The sequence below is a fragment of the Ctenopharyngodon idella genome, chromosome 24 (assembly GCF_019924925.1).
Source record: "Ctenopharyngodon idella isolate HZGC_01 chromosome 24, HZGC01, whole genome shotgun sequence".
NCBI classification, from domain to species: Eukaryota; Metazoa; Chordata; class Actinopteri; order Cypriniformes; family Xenocyprididae; genus Ctenopharyngodon; species Ctenopharyngodon idella.
In genome coordinates, this window is record NC_067243.1 from 2893342 (window position 1) to 2913941 (window position 20600).

General features: G+C 38.1%; 1 protein-coding gene across 10 annotated transcripts in view; it reads left to right on the forward strand.

Annotated features, from left to right (window-relative positions):
• cd44b (CD44 molecule (Indian blood group) b) overlaps nucleotides 1–20600 on the forward strand; it is a 176085-nt gene that overhangs the window by 72145 nt on the left and 83340 nt on the right. For 7 of the 10 annotated variants that reach the window (XM_051885242.1, XM_051885250.1, XM_051885247.1 and 4 more), the window contains exon 2: nucleotides 18378–18683. The exons of 1 other annotated variant lie outside the window; for it this stretch is intronic. In XM_051885242.1, coding sequence (XP_051741202.1) covers nucleotides 18378–18683 — 306 coding nt within the window. The remainder of the gene's footprint in view (nucleotides 1–18377; nucleotides 18684–20600) is intronic. 2 more of the 10 variants (XM_051885251.1, XM_051885249.1) reach the window with 1 other exon arrangement.

Consider the following 20600-nt stretch of genomic DNA (forward strand, 5'->3'; position numbering starts at 1 on the left):
TGAGACCCCAGCTTTACAGAAATGTGCATAAGACCATCAAGGGCAGACAGCTGAAACAGAAACGTTACTTTGATTGTGGAGCAAAACAGTTATCACCTATAGTAGACGGAGAGAAAGTGAGAGTAAAAGTCAGAAACAACCAGCAATTGTGTTGAGGAGAAAAACCCAGGTCATACGTGATTGAAACGCCTGATGGAAACAGCTTCAGGAGAAACCGGCGACACCTTCTGAAAACCAGAGAAATGACTTTTGCACAACCATGCTCTCTGGAGCTGGAAGAATGTTCTTCAGTAAACAGTGAGCCTGCAGATAGTGGTACTCCAGTGCAGTCACAGAACAGGTCAAAAGGTCACGATGTGGTAGACTGATTAGACCACCAAAACTTTATTCTCCATGAAAGCATTGTGGATGTGTAAGGTGTAAAAAATGTTTATAATTAGTAGGTTATTGAACAAAACACTGATTTAAGTTCTAGTTTGACATTGAGTTGAAAAAAAAAAAAAACTAAAGTAATTTGTGTGTGGTAATAAAAGAAGGTTTGGGTGCTAACAAAATGCAGTATGTAATTTCTAAAGTTAAAACAATAGGAGTTGTGTTGCTGTTCTTTTGAGGAATATATTTCTTAAGAAGGGAGATGTAATGTATGGTAATTGTGTTATTACTCCTTACGTGTTGAGGCCGCTCTCCGTCTGGAAATGTGTTGTGGATATAACCTGTTGGACAGAAGAATAAGGCAGTTGAGTAAAACAGATCGTCATGTTCATCTGGTGTCTCTGTGAATTATTATAATATACATTCAACGAATATCACAATAGGTATCGCTGGTTCCGTCGACAGAAATACAGGACACACATAATAACTGCTGAAATATTCAGGTCAGTCGGAGGAGCATGCATGTTACGAACAGTGCGTATATAATGCGTATATAGCCGTACAGCTGCAGGCGTCACTGCGGCCATGTATGTAACCAAATTTAGCCGCACCGCCAGGAAAAGAGGAGGAGGGAGATTGGGGTGCTGCAGGCTGGATGAAGATGATTGGCGGGCCGGATTTGGTCCACGGGCCGCCAGTTGATGAGCCCTGTTCTAGCCCGTACACAAAAACACAACCCTCACTGAAAACTTTCTGCATTTTTACATTTCAAGTAATAAATAATTAAAATAAATAATTAAATATATTTTATAAGCTGTTTTTCTCATGGGACAAATTTTGCTCAGGGGGAAAAATTTGTGGTATTACTGCACTTTTGGCTGCATTTTATATAAGACAATGAATAATAACAGATGTTACTAATATTTATTTAAATCGTTATAGTTTTACCTAAATGAAATGTATAAATAAAAATAAATAAATGCATATAAATATGAGCTGAAGAAGTAATTCTTTATGCAATTGCAATGATAAAAAAAAATAAAAAATAAAAGTGAAATAAAAAGCAAATATTTTAAGTTCATATATCATAAGTATCATAAACAAAACACTCCCAGATCCTCCCATGCAGGGATAAACTCCAGTGTGAAATGAATGCTTCAGACCCTCACATGGACAGGTGGAGTCAGACTAGATGAGCCTCTGTGTCACAGCATATGTTAAGACCGCTAACTCCTTTCCAGAGTGAATGTTTTTGTACTAAATTTATTTCAAAGCAATCTTAAAATTTTAAATATGATCTTTTAATTTTAAAAGGTTGTTTAAATCCAGTCTTTAAAGATTTAATAAAATTGTATCTTCTATTTATCTTTCTGGAAGTCTACTGTGTAAAGATAACATCTGATGACCGATGGTAGAAACGATTTTGCTTAAATTTAACCTAAAGAATTATTTTTATTAAACAGCGTCTGTTCAAGAACTTTAAAATGTTAAATCAAAAACCTGTACTTAGTTGTCTTATTATTTCTCAAAGATTCAAACAGCATTTTCATCCATGCAACAAAGTTTTTTGAGAAATCTGTATGTTTTTAAAATAAACTGTGAATGTTTAATTCGATTTTTTTTTTAAGAATCCAAACGTGAAGGTGTCTGTGTGTTTGACACCTCACAACTCTAATGTAACCTTGAACGAGGGTTCAACATTGCTCTTATTTAGCTTAAGTTGTATCTTTAAGAAATTCACACATTTTCAAAGAGAGACCAAGTGTTCCTCTGTGCTGTTCCCATGAAAAAAATTGTCTTGAGTGAATATTTAATTTTACTCGTCTTAATTCAAAGCATATTACTTTAAACTTCAAATAAAAAAGTGGTCATATGTTGTCATACTATTATTGTGTGCCTGAACTCAACATCTGACATTTTGCAGTAGCTATGATCTAGTATTGCACTTATAAGTTTCACTAAAAAAATGAACTTTCACTGTTGTTAGTTTCATTCAATCCATCCTTGTTCACATTAATTAAAAAAACTTTAATTGAACTTAATTTAATTGAGTTGTTTCTACTAAAAATGAGTTTTGTCAGCTTTACTTAAGTGTTTGTTCAGTCAACTTAACATTGCTGAGTGAAACACAAATTAATGTAGACATAACTAACTGGGCAGTGGATCCGTAGTTCCCAGCATGCTTTGTAAGAGAGTGCATTAGGAGAGTAAATTTAGGGATTAAAGTGTTTTTTTTTTTATGTGGTTTTTTTTTTTTCAGTAAAGGGAAATCAGACCCTGATGTCCTGCAATAGAATATATATACTGTTAAAAACTAGTGTATGATATCTGTTAAATGTGTTTTATTTGTGTTTAAAAACCTTACAATTAAACTTACATTTTAAGGTGATGCATGTCTCAGATCTATATGATTTTACTTTTCTTATTTCTACTATGTTTCAATTCCTAGTAAATATTAAAGGGATAGTTCACCCAAAAATGAAAATTACCCCATGATTTACTCACCCTCAAGCCATCCTAGGTGTATATGACATTCTTCTTTCAGACGAATACATTCAGAGTTATATTAAATAATGTCCAGGGTAATCCATGCTTTATAATGGGAGTGGGATGGTGGCCCAAAATTTGAAGTCCAAAAAATTGCACCCATCCATTATAAAAGAAGTCCACACGGCTCCAGTGGGTTAATAAAGGCCTTCTGAGGCGAAGCAATGTGTTTGTTTCAGAAAAATATCCATATTTAAAACTTTATAAACTGTAATCTCTAGCTTCCGCTAACGGAGATGGAGGAGGCTGCAGGAGCAGCAGCACAAACAACAGAACTGAGGAGACGGAGAGCTCATGGCCCCTTATTTACACTGCACATGTCTGCGGCGTCTGTCAAAAATAGACTTGCCGCCTATCTTTAGCGAAGCGGCGCGGCAAGCCGCTTCTGAATCGTGCCGTGGCATGGCTGGTGTAAACACAAGCATTGACTAGAGTGGCCGCGGACCAGCTCCGGTAGCCGCGTTGCAGCCGTAACGCGCCGCCGTGGAGGTGCTCGTGCGGGATATGTGAAGCTATACCAACAGAGGTTGAGAGTGTTTGCTGCCACGAATGGGCGATTGGAATGCCACCTTTAGAAGTTTTTTAAGCTGCTGGTGAGAGGATAGAGCGCTGCTGTGCAACACAATATGAAGGCTTTCTGCCTTTGTTGAGCCAAAGTGTATTCAAAGTAGTATTCTTCCTACCTCGTATAAACTGGAGGCGTCGACCAAGGCCTGAAGGACCTGGTGGTACAGTCTTTTTTTGTGTGTGTGTGTGTGTAAATATTATGTTGTTATAAGTGTGGGCTTGCTTGATTTTATGCATTTGTTTTACAGTCAGGTTGGTGGCATACCAAGTTGTGCTAGTTTTAAATGTTAAATTGCATTTAGAGATTAAAAAAATAATATTAAAAAAAAAAAAAAAAACTCGCGGATTGTTCAACGAACGGTTCCTTTTTGGCCATAATGGCCACCGTGAACATTCTATTCCTTCTTGATCTTCATACTGAGATTGAGAAGGCATGGAAGAACCTGTATTCAGCTCACATTCATCGACATCAGCGGGCTAATTCGCTGGTGTTGATGGAGTGAGTAAGTATGGGTATGCGTTGATGCGTCTTATTGACGAGATGGGTGCAAACTATCTCGTGACATGGGCAGGCTCCAATGCTAAAGCTCCGGTCCTGCCTTTAAGTCATGTTAAGATGGTAGTCTCGCTTGGGTGGCAGGTTATATGCGGCAGCGGGTCAGGCTGGTGCTGCTTTACACACAATGTCTGTTTTGCAAGCATATCAGTTGGACCTGCTGAAGGTAGCTTGGTAGGTCTCTTTATATATTTATATATTTTAGACCTCGGTTCCCTGTATAGGATGCTCGGATTTTTGTAACTGCAATTTAAGGGCCCTGAAGTTCTATTAGGTTGGCTGGAACGATGTAATTATTAAGGGTAGTACTTTGTTAGCCCCCTTTATGAATGTGCTGGCTTCATTCTTTGCAGAATTCACTGAAGACACTGAAGCTACCGTTCATATGTATTCAGATGTGGGCTTTAACTAAGCCGCACTGTTAGCCACCTTATGTTAGATTAGCTTTCTCCTCTGGTAAATGCTAGAGTTTGAGATTAGCTTTCACTAACTTCAGATAGATCTATGTTCAGCTTTGGCCTTACAGGCCGCCTGACATTGTGTGCTTGGGTTCAGCTCTGCTCCTCTGAGCTTTATTGTAAAAATATAGTATTCTCAGAGTTTGCCTCCTCTCAATTGAGAGTCGTTGGTAGAGGCTGCTGTTTCTTAGCCCCAGGCAGATCTATGCTTATGTGTTGGCCTTATAGGCCCACAGCTATAGCAGGCCTAGGCTAGAACTAGGGTTTAGGCGGTCTGCTAGAAGCATTTACGCCCCTTTTTATACTGCCCCTGTTATGTGAGTGTAGTTTTTCCTAGTTCTGGCCTCCTCTTATCAGAGTTGTCAGGCCAAGGCCCATTGTCCCTTTGGTGTAAGTGCAAAATAGATAGCAGCTAAGGTAGCATACTATTGCTAAGTCTCCCTGGTGCTGTTGTCTCAGGCGGTGTAGGCCCCTTTTCACTACGTGAATAGAAACTTTGTTGCTGTGGTCCCGCTCCCCCAGAACTATCTAGCTGGTACTTTGACTTCAGTCTTTTCCTCTGAACCCCTTGAACTATGTTCAAGCTTGAGTGATATGGTTGTAGCTTTCATGAAAGCTCCTGTTCCCTAGGCTTCAGTACAGATTGTATCTATTTTTTGTGGGAAATTCTGTTGCAAAGTACCCACCTTGTATTTTTTCAGGGTTGGATTAATAGTACTCCCCTGTTACTCAGGGTTGTTTGTACTTTATTACTTTAGTTCTGACTCTTGCCTTACACTATGTGAGCTCAGTAAACTCTAATACTGCCACAGGCTAGCACCCGTGTTTTCTGGAGTAGTAGGCCTGACTTCTTCAGATTATGGTGACGTAGTTTGTACTCTTGTTGAAAGGGTAATAAATGTTTTTACTGAGTATATTGCCTGTTGGAATGTATAAGCTCAGGTTGAGTTTAATAAAAGCTAACCTCACTGCATAGTTTGGTTTTCATATATGGCTCCCTTAGAGCTTGAACACTGCCACAAGCTGACACTCATGACTTTTTGAAGTAGCAGGCTCTGTTTGGGCCTCCTTCAGAGCACGATGGCTTAATTGCATTTACATTGCTTGTTGGAATGTGTTTAGGTAGAGTTTGCTCTCTTGGAATTTGAGCACTGCCACAGGCTTATGCCCGTGATCTTCTGGAGTAGGAGGCCTGTCTTTGGCCTCCCTCAGAGCATGGTGACGTAAAAATGTTGTACTCCCCTTGCTTTAAGGGTAAAAAGTTGTTTTTACTGAGTACATTGCCTGTTGGAATGTATGGATAAATTTAAGCTCAGGTTGAGTTAAATAGTTAACCTCACTGGATAGTTTGGTTCTCATATATGGCTCCCTTAGAGCTTAGACACTGCCACTAGCTGACGCCCGTGACATTCTGAAGTTGCAGGCCCTGTTTGGACCTCCTTCAAAGCATGATGGCGTAAGTTTGTACTCCCCTTGCTCAAAGGGTAAAACGTGTTTTTACGGAGTACACTGCTTGTTGGAATGTGTTGAGGTAGACTGTTATGTGGACACTCTACAGTCTTATCTGCTTATAAAACTCGGTTTCATCAGAACGAGTTCCCATGATTTGTGGGCTCTTGCATTTTCAGCAATTGGGTTGCTTTTAGGTGTGCGGCCTTCACAGGCTGCCCTGTAAGCGAATCCCCCAAATCTAGCAGATTAAGCATATAGTTCATGTTGCAGGCTCTCTGGGAGCTCCATGATTTTTGTGCCTACAGTATGATCTACTTATTAGGTTGAGCCCAGTACTCCCCTCATTTAGAGAGTTGTTCTTTATAAGTACTTAGCTCCCTAAGTCTGGTCATTGGTTGAAGGCCTTTCTGAGGCCTCCCTGTTGAAGACCAGCCCTTAGGCTGGTTGCACTCCCCTTGTTTGGGTCCCTTTTAGAGTGCACAGCCTCCTCAGTGCATAGATAAACAAGCGCTGAGTAGATCCTAGGATTGGGCAGAGTTTTACTCCCCTCATTTGTAAGGGTAAAAAGTGCTAAGCTGAGTCCTGCTCTCCAGGATGCCAGTCTCTACGATCTGGTCTGAATTGGTTACTGCCTCTTTGCAGTCCCTCTTACTGGATATCTTCTCTGAAGAATGTGAATTGAGACTCTGTGATCAGACAGGTTGTTGGCCAAGACTAGGTTACTGTTAGACCAGGTTGGCCTCCCTGGTGGCAATCAGGGTTGAATATGTTCCCCTGACAAGTGATTGGCTAGGGTTCCTTCGGGCCCTCTGGCTATATTCCCTTAAAGGTACCCTCTTTTCTTTGAAAAGAAGCTTGGTTCCAGAAGCCTTTGAGCGGCCTTGGTAGGCCTTCTGTGGAAGGCCTCTTTGAGGCTTATAGCTTGGGCTGTTGGCCATAGGGAATGCTGTCACTGACAGCCTATGTATGACCCGTAGGGGGAGTGGTTCTGGCATTTCAGTTGAAACTGCTAGTTCTGACGTTTGTCTAGCCATTATTTAGCATGCACTCCCCTCAAGCATGGCGGCGTTGGTATATTGTTCCCCAAAGCGTTGATCAAACGCAGTGTTGAGTTCCCTTTCGAAAGGGAATATCTCAGGTTACATATGTAACCATGGTTTCCTGAGAACAGGGAACGAGACACTGCGTTTCCCAGCCATGCATCGGGGCTGCCTGCTGAACAGTCCCTTCTGACGATAAGGTACTGACGTGTTCTCTAGGCGCTCCTTATGTACTTCCGTGTTGTGGCAATTATGGCGTCATAGGCTGTCGCTGGCCAATAGGATTGCCATGATTTGATAAGCGTTTCACGCTTGGTTACAAACTGTTGGTTACAAGTACTGTTGAACTGTTGGGTACAAAGCAGCGACATATCTGACAATGAGTGGGATCGCGATTGGCCAATTCCAGAGGACGACCCCTTCGAATGCTGTAGGACTACAGAGTGTCTATATTTTGAGTGGCATGATGTACCTGCATTACAAACCATCTTTTTAACAATAGACAAGTTGTTTAATTTGAGTTGAATGTGTATTACGTTTAAAACTAACTTGAGGCACTTTAGTATGATGATGTCAATAAAAGTCTTTAACGGAACATATTTGGCATAGTGGTTAAAATCAGCACAAAATGAAATTCCATCTTATTCCTGCATGTTATGGCCCTTTATTATGATTTTTAATGATTTTTTTTTCTCATAATGTTTAATCAAAATATAACTGGATTGAGTGAAAATAATAAACTGTCGACTTCTCTACTTAAGTTTCATTGTGACTGTTGTTTATGACTTCCTGACGGCTACCCCCCCTGTACACCCCGCATAACAGGGCGGGTGAGGGCGGACCCCAATCTCCCATCCTGATAAACAGTGCTCAGCCTCGCTTATCACAAGCAAACACATGAGTTTTGTGCTCACATAATTCCTACATAGAACATGTTTGGCTTTTATCTGTAGGGAAAAAAGTAAGGCCAGTAAGCTATATTCAATATCTATTTTTAAGTCAAAAAATAATAATCTAAGAAAAATGTAATAAACGGTTAAAGCACATTTAGCTGATACAACTACTTAATGTCATGTTGGATGCTTAAATCTGGATTCTGATCTAAAGCATTACTAAAACCTTTTAAAAATGGTCTGAAACCATGATACTTTGTGTAAAAATATTGTATAATACATGCTGAGGCATATCCCCTTCTTTGTTTTTTCTTAAAAAACATTGTGTCAAAAGAGTTGGCAGCATGATTCTCGTTTCATCATGTATTATCTCCATATTTATCAGGCTGATAAAAGTAGTGTGAACCTTTATAGAAATAAGAAAATAACATTTTATAAAACAAAAAGCACTGATTAATGGCATTGTGTCAGAACACAACAGGTGTGAAGAAAAAGTGTAAAACAATATTTAATTTGCAGGTAAAAGTTGGAAAACTAGCTACCCATGGACAGCAGCAGACCATCTGGCCCGTACGTCCGTTCACACACACACAGAGACAGTAGATGTGTTGACCTTCCTTAATGGTGTCATTGTGTGAGGAACTGTTTGGAGTATGGTAATCCCTATTACTTCAAAAACATATTTGTCAACATTATTCTTTTGTTTTATCATATGTTTACTTAATATTTACTAGGAATTGAAACATAGTAGAAATAAGAAAAGTAAAATCATATAGATCTATGAGACATGCATCACCTTAAAAATGTAAGTTTAAATGTAAGGTTTTTGAACACAAATAAACATATTTAACATATATCGTACACTAGTTTTTAACAGCATATATACAGGTGCTGGTCATATAATTAGAATATCATCAAAAAGTTGATTAATTTCACTAATTCCATTCAAAATGTGAAACTTGTATCTTATATTCATTCATTGCACACAGACTGATATATTTCAAATGTTTATTTCTTTTAATTTTGATGATTATAACTGACAACTAAGGAAAATCCCAAATTCAGTATCTCAGAAAATTAGAATATTACTTAAGACCAATACAAAGAAAGGATTTTTAGAAATCTTGGCCAACTGAAAAGTATGAACATGAAAAGTATGAGCATGTACAGCACTCAATACTTAGTTGGGGCTCCTTTTGCCTGAATTACTGCAGCAATGTGGCGTGGCATGGAGTCGATCAGTCTGTGGCACTGCTTAGGTGTTATAAGAGCCCAGGTTGCTCTGATAGTGGCCTTCAGCTCTTCTGCATTGTTGGGTCTGGCATATCACATCTTCCTCTTCACAATACCCCATACATTTTCTATGGGGTTAAGGTCAGGAGAGTTTGCTGGCCAATTAAGAACAGGGATACCATGGTCCTTAAACCAGGTACTGGTAGCTTTGGCACTGTGTGCAGGTGCCAAGTCCTGTTGGAAAAGGAAATCTGCATCTCCATAAAGTTGGTCAGCAGCAGGAAGCATGAAGTGCTCTAAAACTTCCTGGTATACGGCTGCGTTGACCTTGGACCTCAGAAAACACAGTGGACCAACACCAGCAGATGACATGGCACCCCAAACCATCACTGACTGTGGAAACTTTACACTGGACCTCAAGCAACGTGGATTGTGTGCCTCTCCTCTCTTCATTTCAGACTCTGGGACCCTGATTTCCAAAGGAAATGCAAAATTTACTTTCATCAGAGAACATAACTTTGGACCACTCAGCAGCAGTCCAGTCCTTTTTGTCTTTAGCCCAGGCGAGACGCTTCTGACGCTGTCTGTTGTTCAAGAGTGGCTTGACACAAGGAATGCGACAGCTGAAACCCATGTCTTGCATACGTCTGTGCGTAGTGGTTCTTGAAGCACTGACTCCGGCTGCAGTCCACTCTTTGTGAATCTCCCCCACATTTTTTGAATGGGTTTTGTTTCACAATCCTCTCCAGGGTGCGGTTATCCCTATTGCTTGTACACTTCCTTCCCTTCGCCTCTCTATTAATGTGCTTGGACACAGAGCTCTGTGAACAGCCAGCCTCTTTTGCAATGACCTTTTGTGTCTTGCCCTCCTTGTGCAGGGTGTCAATGGTCGTCTTTTGGACAACTGTCAAGTCAGCAGTCTTCCCCATGATTGTGTAGCCTACAGAACTAGACTGAGAGACCATTTAAAGGCCTTTGCAGGTGTTTTGAGTTAATTAGCTGATTAGAGTGTGGCACCAGGTGTCTTCAATATTGAAACTTTTCACAATATTCTAATTTTCTGAGATACTGAATTTGGGATTTTCCTTAGTTGTCAGTTATAATCATCAAAATTACAAGAAATAAACATTTGAAATATATCAGTCTGTGTGTAATGAATGAATATAATATACAAGGTTTACTTTTTGAATGGAATTAGTGAAATAAATCAACTTTTTGATGATATTCTAATTATATGACCAGCACCTGTATATATTCTATCGCAGGACATCAGGGTCTGATGCGAACATGCCAGGTAGGGATTTGGCATAATCTTTGGTTTTTAAGCACAATTAAACTTTCTCTCAGGAACCCCATTGACCCCGGAAGCCACGTCTTCTGAAAGACCTCACATGTGTGGATTCACTCAGTTAAAAAAAAATAAATAAAAAAAATGTTGTTTTGTAAATAACAACTGAAATTAATGACTACCTTGTAGGGTCTTTAACACCCTGCAAAATCGTTGGGGGTCAAAGGGCATTCTTCCTGCTAGTGTCATCACTGCGACCAACAAACTGTCGCATCAACATTTTTAAAATTCTACATATATTTTTGAGAAGATAACTGATATTATATATTTTTGTATATTTTCAGTAAAGGGTATGTTTCCACACTGATAAAGGCCACACTCAAAAAAAATAAACTGCTGGATTTACTTAAAAAAAAAGGTGTCAAGTGGTTCCACGCAACTATATTGAGTAATTTGTACAAATAGCAATTTAGTTGTATGAACAAAAGAAATTTAAGTAAAGCTGACAAAACGTCTAAGTAAATACAAATTTTTTGAATTTGTCAGTTACATAATATTTATATGTGCAGTTTACTTAATAATGTTATGTTTATTACGTAAGGTGAACACATTTATTGACTTAATTTACCTTATTAAATTACCTATTTGCTCTAGAAAATGCACTCAAAAAATGACTCATTGATCAAACTCAATTGAACTGCGAGCAAGAATTCCATCCTAAACATGCACATATGAGTGCACACAGCCTTAACACAAGCAACACTCATCTGCATAATGGTAACTACAAAATTCTAAAATATTACAGAAACTTCTCTAGATGTCCAACATAACTGAACATTAAACACTATCATAAACAAACAACATCTTTCCCTTTACTGAAAAACACATAAAATAACACTTTAATTCCTAAATTTACTCTCCTAATGCAGTCCCTTGCAAAGCATGCTGGGAACTACGGATCCACTGCCCAATTAGTTATGTCTACATTAATCTGTGTTTCAATCAGCAATGTTAAGTTGACTGAACAAACACTTAAGTAAAGCCGACAATACTCAGTTTTAGTAGAAACAACTCAGTTAAATCAAGTTCATTTAGTTTTTTAATTAATGTGAACAAGGATGGATTGAATGAAACTAACAACAGTGAAAGTTCATTTTTTTGAGTGCAACTTATAAGTGCAATACTAGATCATAGCTACAGCAAAATGTCATATGTTGAGTTCAGGCACACAATAATAGTAGGACAACATATGACCACTTTTTTATTTGAAGTTTAAAGCAAATAATCTCCCAAAACTTTCATGTCCTTGTCGGTACGTCGGAAGTGGTCTGGACATGATGATCTTCATCGCGGCAATGTGCTGCGTCTCGATCAGGCTCCTGAAGTCCTGCTTCAAAACCTCTGTTTGCTGCAGCCTGATATAATATATAAACAGGGTTTGGCACTGTTTTTTTTCACAAATGTTCCCAAACAATTTTACTATAACAAACTCATCAGCTCTAAAATACATTTCCAGTTAATTTCTTTATTGCCCAATTACTTTAAAACATGGCTATTGGCATGTTTTTAAATGAATTGGGGTGCAGTGTATGACATTAAAGTATAACTAAAGGCTTGTTTGACTTGAAGCAGCACTGCACAGACTGATCAGTGTATGTCATCAAAGTATCGTGAGAGTTCTCAGAGAGCAGACGGCTCCGTATGCTTTTAATGTCGCTCTCGCGGTACTTTGATGTCAAACATTGATCGGTCTGTGCAGCACTGCTTCAAATCCAACAAGCCTTTAGTTTTTCGTTGATCACGTGTTACTCTCAAACAATATGTGCTACGGCATGGAGCTTCATGAGAAATTGTGCTGCAAACTTGATACAGTGTCATATGTAACACTACTGTAGAGTACCTTAATGAACTTACCTTGCCAGAAAGCCACATCGCCAGTGGACACTTTCACATTGGGACTGATAACACTCTAGGATTCTTAAGGACTGTTTTATGGTATGATTCAAATGGACTCCACGCTTTTAATGGCGTAAGTTTTTCTAGTTTATTTTTTGTGCGTTTTAAGTGTGAATATTGTAAATGCACTTCATTTATTCACTTTATTACTGTTATTCGTCTAATCTTTTTAAACACTGATAACCTCACACAGTTTAATCTGACCCCATTTTTAACTCAGGTAACTCAACCGATAGGCTGATTGTTATAAATGATTATAGAATTTTCATTCAATTTTCTTGACTTAACGTATGGGAAAAAAATGACCAACAAAAACTACAATTCTCTAACTTTTGATAAATATTATCTACAGCCAAAAGAACAAAGCGGTAATCCACCAAAATATACCTCTCTCATAGAAACCCAGAAAGCAACCAGCTTTTAAAAAAATAAAAATAAAAAAAGTTTAGGTTAGGCATGTAACCCTGATGCCCTGAGAAGGGAACGAGAAGTTAGGTGAGAGAGTGGGTGATTCTTGTGACATAGTCGATGACAGCTCTCACCTGCCAAGATCTTTTCTCATAGAGATGTCTACAATTGCCTTACTTTAACCACCAATCAATGAATTGGGGAGGGCGACAGATTCTTACCTGTCAAACTCTGAACCTACAGTATACAGATATCTACAAGGGAGCATAGCCCTGTTTAAAACCCCAATCTGATAACTGAGGGCAACGGGTGAGATAGTGGGGAGGCCTGAACAAGTAAACGATCATTTACTTGTCTGAGTAAAAAAATTGCTTGTCCGGGAAAAAAAAAAAAAAAATAGAAAAATAGATTTTCTTTTTTTGTGGTGTAAATAATTTATTTTTGAAGCAATAAACTTTAATCATCTGTTGGTCAGGTAAATAACATTATGCCAAAGGTATTGGATGTATTGACGTTACAGTGATGAGTGATTGACATTTCAGCACGTACTTACGCATTCATGTCAAATGCATTTTTGAGAAACGCATGTAGAAAAGGAACAAACATTTGTAACCTCACACACAGAAATCCTTCTTATAGCTATAAGATCCCTCAGGAAAAGCCACTTGTTTCATTACGCTGTGTGTTTATGCAGGGCTTTGTGTGTGTGTGTGTGTGTGTGTGTGTGTGTGTGTGTGTGTGTGTGTATAGAAGCCCTTCGTCGGAGATGAGGTAAATAGCATTCCAGACAACACTAGCAAACCCAAATCCACTGGTCATAATTGAAAGCCGAACTCAGAAATAACTTGTATCAGGCAGGCAATAATATAAAGTAATAATAAATAAGTAAATAAATAAATGAAAGTAATGGAGCAACGTCCAAATCAGTCAGCAAGACACTGGGTTTTTTTCCAACACAATCTCCTAGTACTGCGTATCTATAGCACGCACTTATGTCTGTATGTTTGTATTACCATTGGCGTGCATATAATACGCACTTTTCGTGTGCATACGATACACAATTTGTTGGCATGCATATGTCATGCACTTTTGGCGTACATTTAATACGTGTCTCCTACCCCACACCACTAATCTTCCCCATTGCGTATCATATGCATGCAAAAAGAAATTTCTGCGTATAAATAGCACGCCAAATAGAAAAACGTGATATTGATATGCACTTTCATGAGATTGGGCTTATTTTTTTCTGACTGACTGCGGGGCTGCAGGCTGTGCACAAGTCAATTCCGTTTGGGTCCAGTCATGTTCGAAAATAAATGCCTTCAGGTCAGGTCGGGTCTAATTTCATCGGGTCTGCCTCGGGTCAGGTTTTTCTTTAAAAATAAATCATTTATGCAAGTCGGGTTCAGGTAAGAAGTGGTTCGACCTCTAACACAGAGACACACAGAACATGCAGGATTCATATTTAAACAGTCTTTTTGCAGTTTAATATTCACAGACACTAGTCTATTTCGCGATTAGAATAAAGAACTTAAGAATAAAAAAATTACCATTCACAATTATTGGCTTGATCAAGTTAATCCTCGAAATGAAATTGAAACCAGTCTAGCTCTTCCTCTGAGGTAAATCCTTTTAGAATTATTCCTTACCGCATCTCAAAACTATGTACATTAACCTGACTAAGCTCGATGCATTTTTTTCGAGTTGATGCGGGCGTTGTTAACTCTGTTGCATGGATCGCCTCAGAATTTGCTTTTGAATGCTGCACGCTCTCCGTGGGAGAAACTGTTATTTGTATGTCCAAAATTGATGCAGTATTTTGAGTCTCTTTCGCACTGGTAAGAAAAAAACCGAGGTAGTATTGCCGGCACGACCGCCGACCCCTGAGTGTTAAACAGCCATGATGTATTGTTCTCTTATAAAATGCTTGATTCTAAAACTGATATTGTGTTTTTATGCGTATAAATTATGTATGAATATTCCCAAACTCTCTGATAGTGCAGTCTCTCTATGGGTTATGTGATTGTTGTCATTTTTATAAAAAATATATGAAAACATCTGTGATTACAGTAAAAATGATTGATAGACATGTCTTTCATATGGAAATAAATAAGTACTTTGGGTGTCTTGTTCATTATATTTATTTTAATATAAAAGCAACAAACTGGATGTAATTTAAGTTCTATCAGCAACACAGTGTGAATCCCACAATATCTGCCTTAGATCTCGTAGGTGTCTGATCTACTGCGAGAAGAGAGAACTGTCTGACTTGCCTGCACTTTTTTCATTCCTCCCCTCACTGCAGCTGCCCACTCTCGTCTACATTTCAGGCGAGGCGAGGCGCATCTTAAACGAGCCTAATTTCTCCTCGAGAGGCTGCGTAAGCCTCAACAGCGCAACAGAGTCATTCTTGCTATTTGATGATTCCCTAGTTTTTTTTGTTTTTTTTTTGACGTTTTATTCAGACTTCTTGTCTGTTCAGGCAAGTAAAATTCTCTTTCACTTGCCCCTTCAAATAATCCACTTGTCCTGGACAAGTGGACAAGTGTTAATGTCAAGCCCTGATGGGCCAATTATTGTGGCTTAGTCCACTTCAGCTCTCACCTGCCAAGCTTTATAAAATTTTTGCCAAGATTTCAAAAGGAAAGTTTATTAAGAATGAGAATCTAGAAGAATATTAAGATATAAGTTGCAGGCATGTGAACTTTGGAAAAGGAATATTTATGGCACTTAGACAGGTATGCTCTATGCAGTTGATTTGATAGAAAACCACGAGATACATTTAGGGTTTCAACATAATTTGTTCTTCAGATATTCCTCTTTAAAAGAAAAAAAGTATCAGCTATATGCAAAGTGACCCACATTTGGTTTTTGAACACTGAAAATGTGTAAAATTTACTCATGAAGCTGCATTAAGATCTCTATATCTCTGGGATTGAACCATCGAGGGCCTTTAAAATGAAGATACCAAAATGAACATTTGTTAAGAACCAGAATCTAAAAAGGATATTAAAAAATCTTTAATACTTTTTGAGTTACAAGCATGCAGACTTGACGCAAAAAACAAAAGCTTTTCGCCATTTTTTAACTGTCACTCTTGGCATATAATTAAACAAAGATTACTAAAGTCAACAGATTTTACTAACAGACCTACCAATCTAGATGCAAAAATAAAATAATCATGCTGCCATCTTTCTAAAGTCATTTTAACACCCCTGTAATTTGGCTGCAAATTGAGTGAAAATGGTAATTTTGACCCCCCTCTACAAAACAGTGGATTACTCTTCTTAAAATGTGCTAATCACAAGAGCGGTGTACATGAGAATGCAAGTCCTTTTTTGTGTTCTTATGGGGCGTTCACACAAGACGCGACTTGCGCAAATAAATCGCGCTATTCGCGCGTAGTTGGACGCTTGAACATTTTGAGTTTACTCGCTTCATTCGCGCGTGAAATTCACTTCACAACAGACGCGAATTCGCGTCATGAGAGGGGCTTCTGCCAGGCAGCTTGTCTCATTTCTGCACACTTCCTCTGAATAAACACATCAACTCGTCAGCGGGAAGCAGTTGTAAAATACGGCAAATAAGCTCAAGTTGCTGGCTTTATCTAGCTTGTAGTCTCAATATGTGTATATATAGCTCAAATTGAGTAAAGAGCGTTTTTTACAACTTACCATATTGTCCGACCTCCTCACTCACTTTCTTCCAAGCAAAATCCTTTTTATTCCTGTTTCTAAAAAAGTACAAAGATGTATCTTACAGCGAGGATGATTTTGTCCTCCATGTTGTTTCGGATTTCTGCCTCCTCACGCTACGTCGTCACTACTAGAGCAAGCTCCTGATTGGTTAATGCTTCAGGGAAAAACCCAGTTAAAATTTTAAGTCCTGCACACTTCCTGTAAATACATGACCAAATAAATACTAAGCCATGAATGCAATTTTGCACTTTTAATAATTAGTTTTGTTGCAGTTAACAACACTGGTTGACTAAATAAATGTATGTAAATAGCTGTAAAATTGCTTACTGACAGCAGGCTAAAAAAAAGTTGTTTTGAAGAACTCCCATTATCGCATGCAATCAATGTTTGGTATTAGGGCTGTGCGATATTGAAGAAAAATGCAATATGCGATACCTTGTTAAATAATGTGACATTTGATATGCAATACGATATTACTATTGCTATATAAGTGTGTAAATTCAATTTAAATTATATTTAAAAAATGACAACTAAGGACTATGTGTCGTCACATTACATTGCTAAAAATCATTCAGTATCTTTGCCATGTTTTAAAATAAATAAATCAAAATTGTAAAAAATACATTTCAGGGAAAGTTTTCAGAGAAGTGTTATTCTCAATCTTTTCCATTGGCCAAATGGTATTTTTAATTGCTTTAAACAAATAAAATTTATGCATTTTTTTTCTATATGGTAAACATATATTTTAGGATGTTTAGATATTTTTAATGGAAACAGATAGGCCTTTTATTTTTTAGCAGTGTAAATAATTGTCTGACTAGCACGTCACTGACAAAATATTTTAAAAGTAAAACGTGCATATCTTACAGTTTCCTTCAAATTTGAATACAATGGTATTTTTCATAATATTGGGAGGACCATGGAAGGGGTTATCATTTGGCTACTGTCTGTCTGTGTACAACACCAACCTGCATGCTAGTTACAGTACTGTGTTATCGGACTTCAATTCAAAACCGGCCAATGGACCGTTCGAACACAGAGCGAGTCGGTGTCTGTCATTATACTGTCTATGTTGCTAAGCCATCTGCTTAGAAGGAATCAAGTGCACATCACTGATCATTATTCGCATTAAAATATTCTGTAAATATGTTATTTAGAACACAGTTTAAAGCAGAATTATCATGTGCCAAGCAATCCTCGCTGTAGTTAAAACATTAAAACATTGCATGCCATGGGAAAAGTGTTCAGAAGCAGCACATCCACTACAAATATTTCTATTTAAATCAATGTAAAAAATGTTGTAACTTCTGGATAATGTTTTTATGAAATTTCAGTGCTTAACTCCAAAGTTTATACAACATGTCTCCCTATGTTTTCACTTCTGTGACTACTGTTATAATCATTTGCTGCTCATATTGGGTTCATAATCCGTCCTGTCTCTTCCAGTGATAAAGTTCCACTACATGCTCACATTCTGTTTCAAACATGCTTACCCAGAGAAGTGTTTCTACACATGAAGCATGACGCTAATAAACACACGATTGTGACAGCATAAGGTTGCTTTATTTATTTATTTATTTTTTTGATGATTTCATCTATTGTTTTATAAGAATAAAGGATGTTTACACAATAAATGCTAAGCAGGTGTAGTGATTAGTTTATTCTAAAATGCTACGAACAACATATTTCTTCATCATCATATGTCCAAAATCCACATTGGATCGCAATCGGAAGTTATTTCAAACACTCGATGGTGGGTTATATTGAGTTTTGAGTAAAAGTGTAGTATTAATCTCACTGGTTGTCATGTGTAGCTTGATGCTAACTGTAGCTTAAATTCATGCCAGAGTAAAGTAATGTCACAACTTAACCTGATGACCTGTTCTTTAAATTGTTTTTTGATTAATAGCTGTCAGGTTGGTGAATGGACCCAACCTGTGTTCTGGAAGAGTGGAGGTTCTCCACAATGGAATATGGGGAACAGTGTGTGATGATCTTTGGGATTCTACAGACGCGGAAGTGGTGTGTAGAGAACTGGGCTGTGGGAGTGTTATAGAGGCAAAGAGTTCTTCTTATTTTGGACAAGGTTCTGGACAAATATGGTTGGATGATGTCCAGTGCCGTGGGAATGAACCTACACTGAAAAACTGTTCATCAAGTGGATGGGGATCACATAACTGTAGGCACAGTGAAGAGGCTGGAGTCATCTGCCAAGGTGAGTCAAACACAATTATACAACTGATGTATAGCTGTGATGTTGTACAGTATATTTTCTCTTTAGCAATGCAACATTTAAGGCAATGCAATATTCTTGAATATTCTTGTTTTTTTTGTTGTTTTTTTTGGTTTGTTTGTTTTTTGTTACATTTCCAATTGCACAACAAAGTTTCCCAACTATATACCATTTATTCCAAAGTTAATCGGTCAAGCTCACTAATTTCCTGAACACAGTCAAACAACAGGTGGCGATCTTAGGAAAAGTTGATCAAAGGGTTTGAGTACATATAGCTTTATATATAACTTTTTAACTTGTGAGTTTTGTTCCAATATGCAAATGTGCAGCCTCAGTTCATGCTTGCCATCAAACAAAGTCAAACAAACACTGACCAACTATCTATCTCCTGATACAGCATTGTCCCGAATAGCCATGTAGAGCAACTCGGTGAGGAAAGCTTATGAAGCGGAAGGTCAGGCTGGTGCATGTCTGCATATGATGTCCATCTTGCAGTCATACCAGGTTGACTTCCTATGAAACCTAGATGAGGGCGAGGGGGCAGGCCCGGACACGATATCAGAACTGCATCGGGCCATCAATCTGTCTCTCCAGGCCACCAAGGAGACGGCTAGGGCCGCATTATCCTAATAGGCAACATGGGCTGCAGCCCAGGGCCCCGAACACTAGGGGGCCCCCGAGACCATTCTCTTTTGCATGTTAAAATGCATCGTTGTCACACACCCTAATCAAGAGTCACAGGCACAGTGGACACGCACGTAGGCATACAACCAGGACATCGTTACCTCAACATGTGAATGAAAATGTAAGAAAATATGACAGTGGTGCAGCATTTCATGATAAAATTGACAGAATTGACACTTTTTTTTTAATAATTATTATTATTTGACCACTGACATACATATACACACAAATACATATAAAGGGAACAAAGAAAAAGAAAAACGGGGAAAACCAGCAAAACATATAAACTCAGTGAGTGATAAATAGTTAGAGACAATTTGAAACAATCCTAGTAATAATAATAGTTGTAATAATAATAATAATAATAATAGTAATAATAATAGTTGCAGTAGTAGCAGCAGCAGCAGTAGTAGTAATAATAATAATAACAATAATAACAGTAATACTAATAATAATAATAATAATAACATATTGGTTTTATGGGACTTTAGACCAGTCATTAAAATGATTGCAGATAGACATTACTCTATAGCTCTGGGAGCCACTCCACCACCACCAGCGAGCACAACCAACAAACCTCCCTGACATAGACACAAACCTCATCTCTGAACCACCTGTTCCCCCTGCCCACCGCCGGCAAAACCCAAACACCATACCAGCGGTTAAGCCTCTGTGCTCCACTGTGTCTTTCTCCACAAAAGGTAATGGGACACCACGACAGGCACCACCAAACCAAGCTCACTTAGTCTGGTTGTGACCCCCAGTATATTAAATAATATTTATCTATTGTAGAAGTAGTTTGTTGTAATATATGCCAAATAAAAAAATCCTAAAAACAAATACTGGAATGACAACAAAGAAAAAAGAAGGAAGAGAAGATGACAAATTTAAGTGCAGCAGAATTTGAGTAATCGGCACAAGTTGACAGGATATAAGCTACATACGTTATATAAAGGAACACCAAATGTTCCTTATGAGTTTCTTTTGAACACATGGTTTATGACAAGAGGAATCAGTTCTCCTATTTAGAGATTTAAAAAAAGGAGACCAGGTTTGTTTGAAAGAATCAATAATATGTGCAAATGCAGTTAATTACTCCAACTTGGAGTGTACTAACAGTAATTTGAGCCAGTTATTTATTGAGAGTTCTGTTCTGTCTTTCCAATTAAGTAGAATGTGTTTCTTTGCTATAGACAGTGAGATTAATAAGAATGG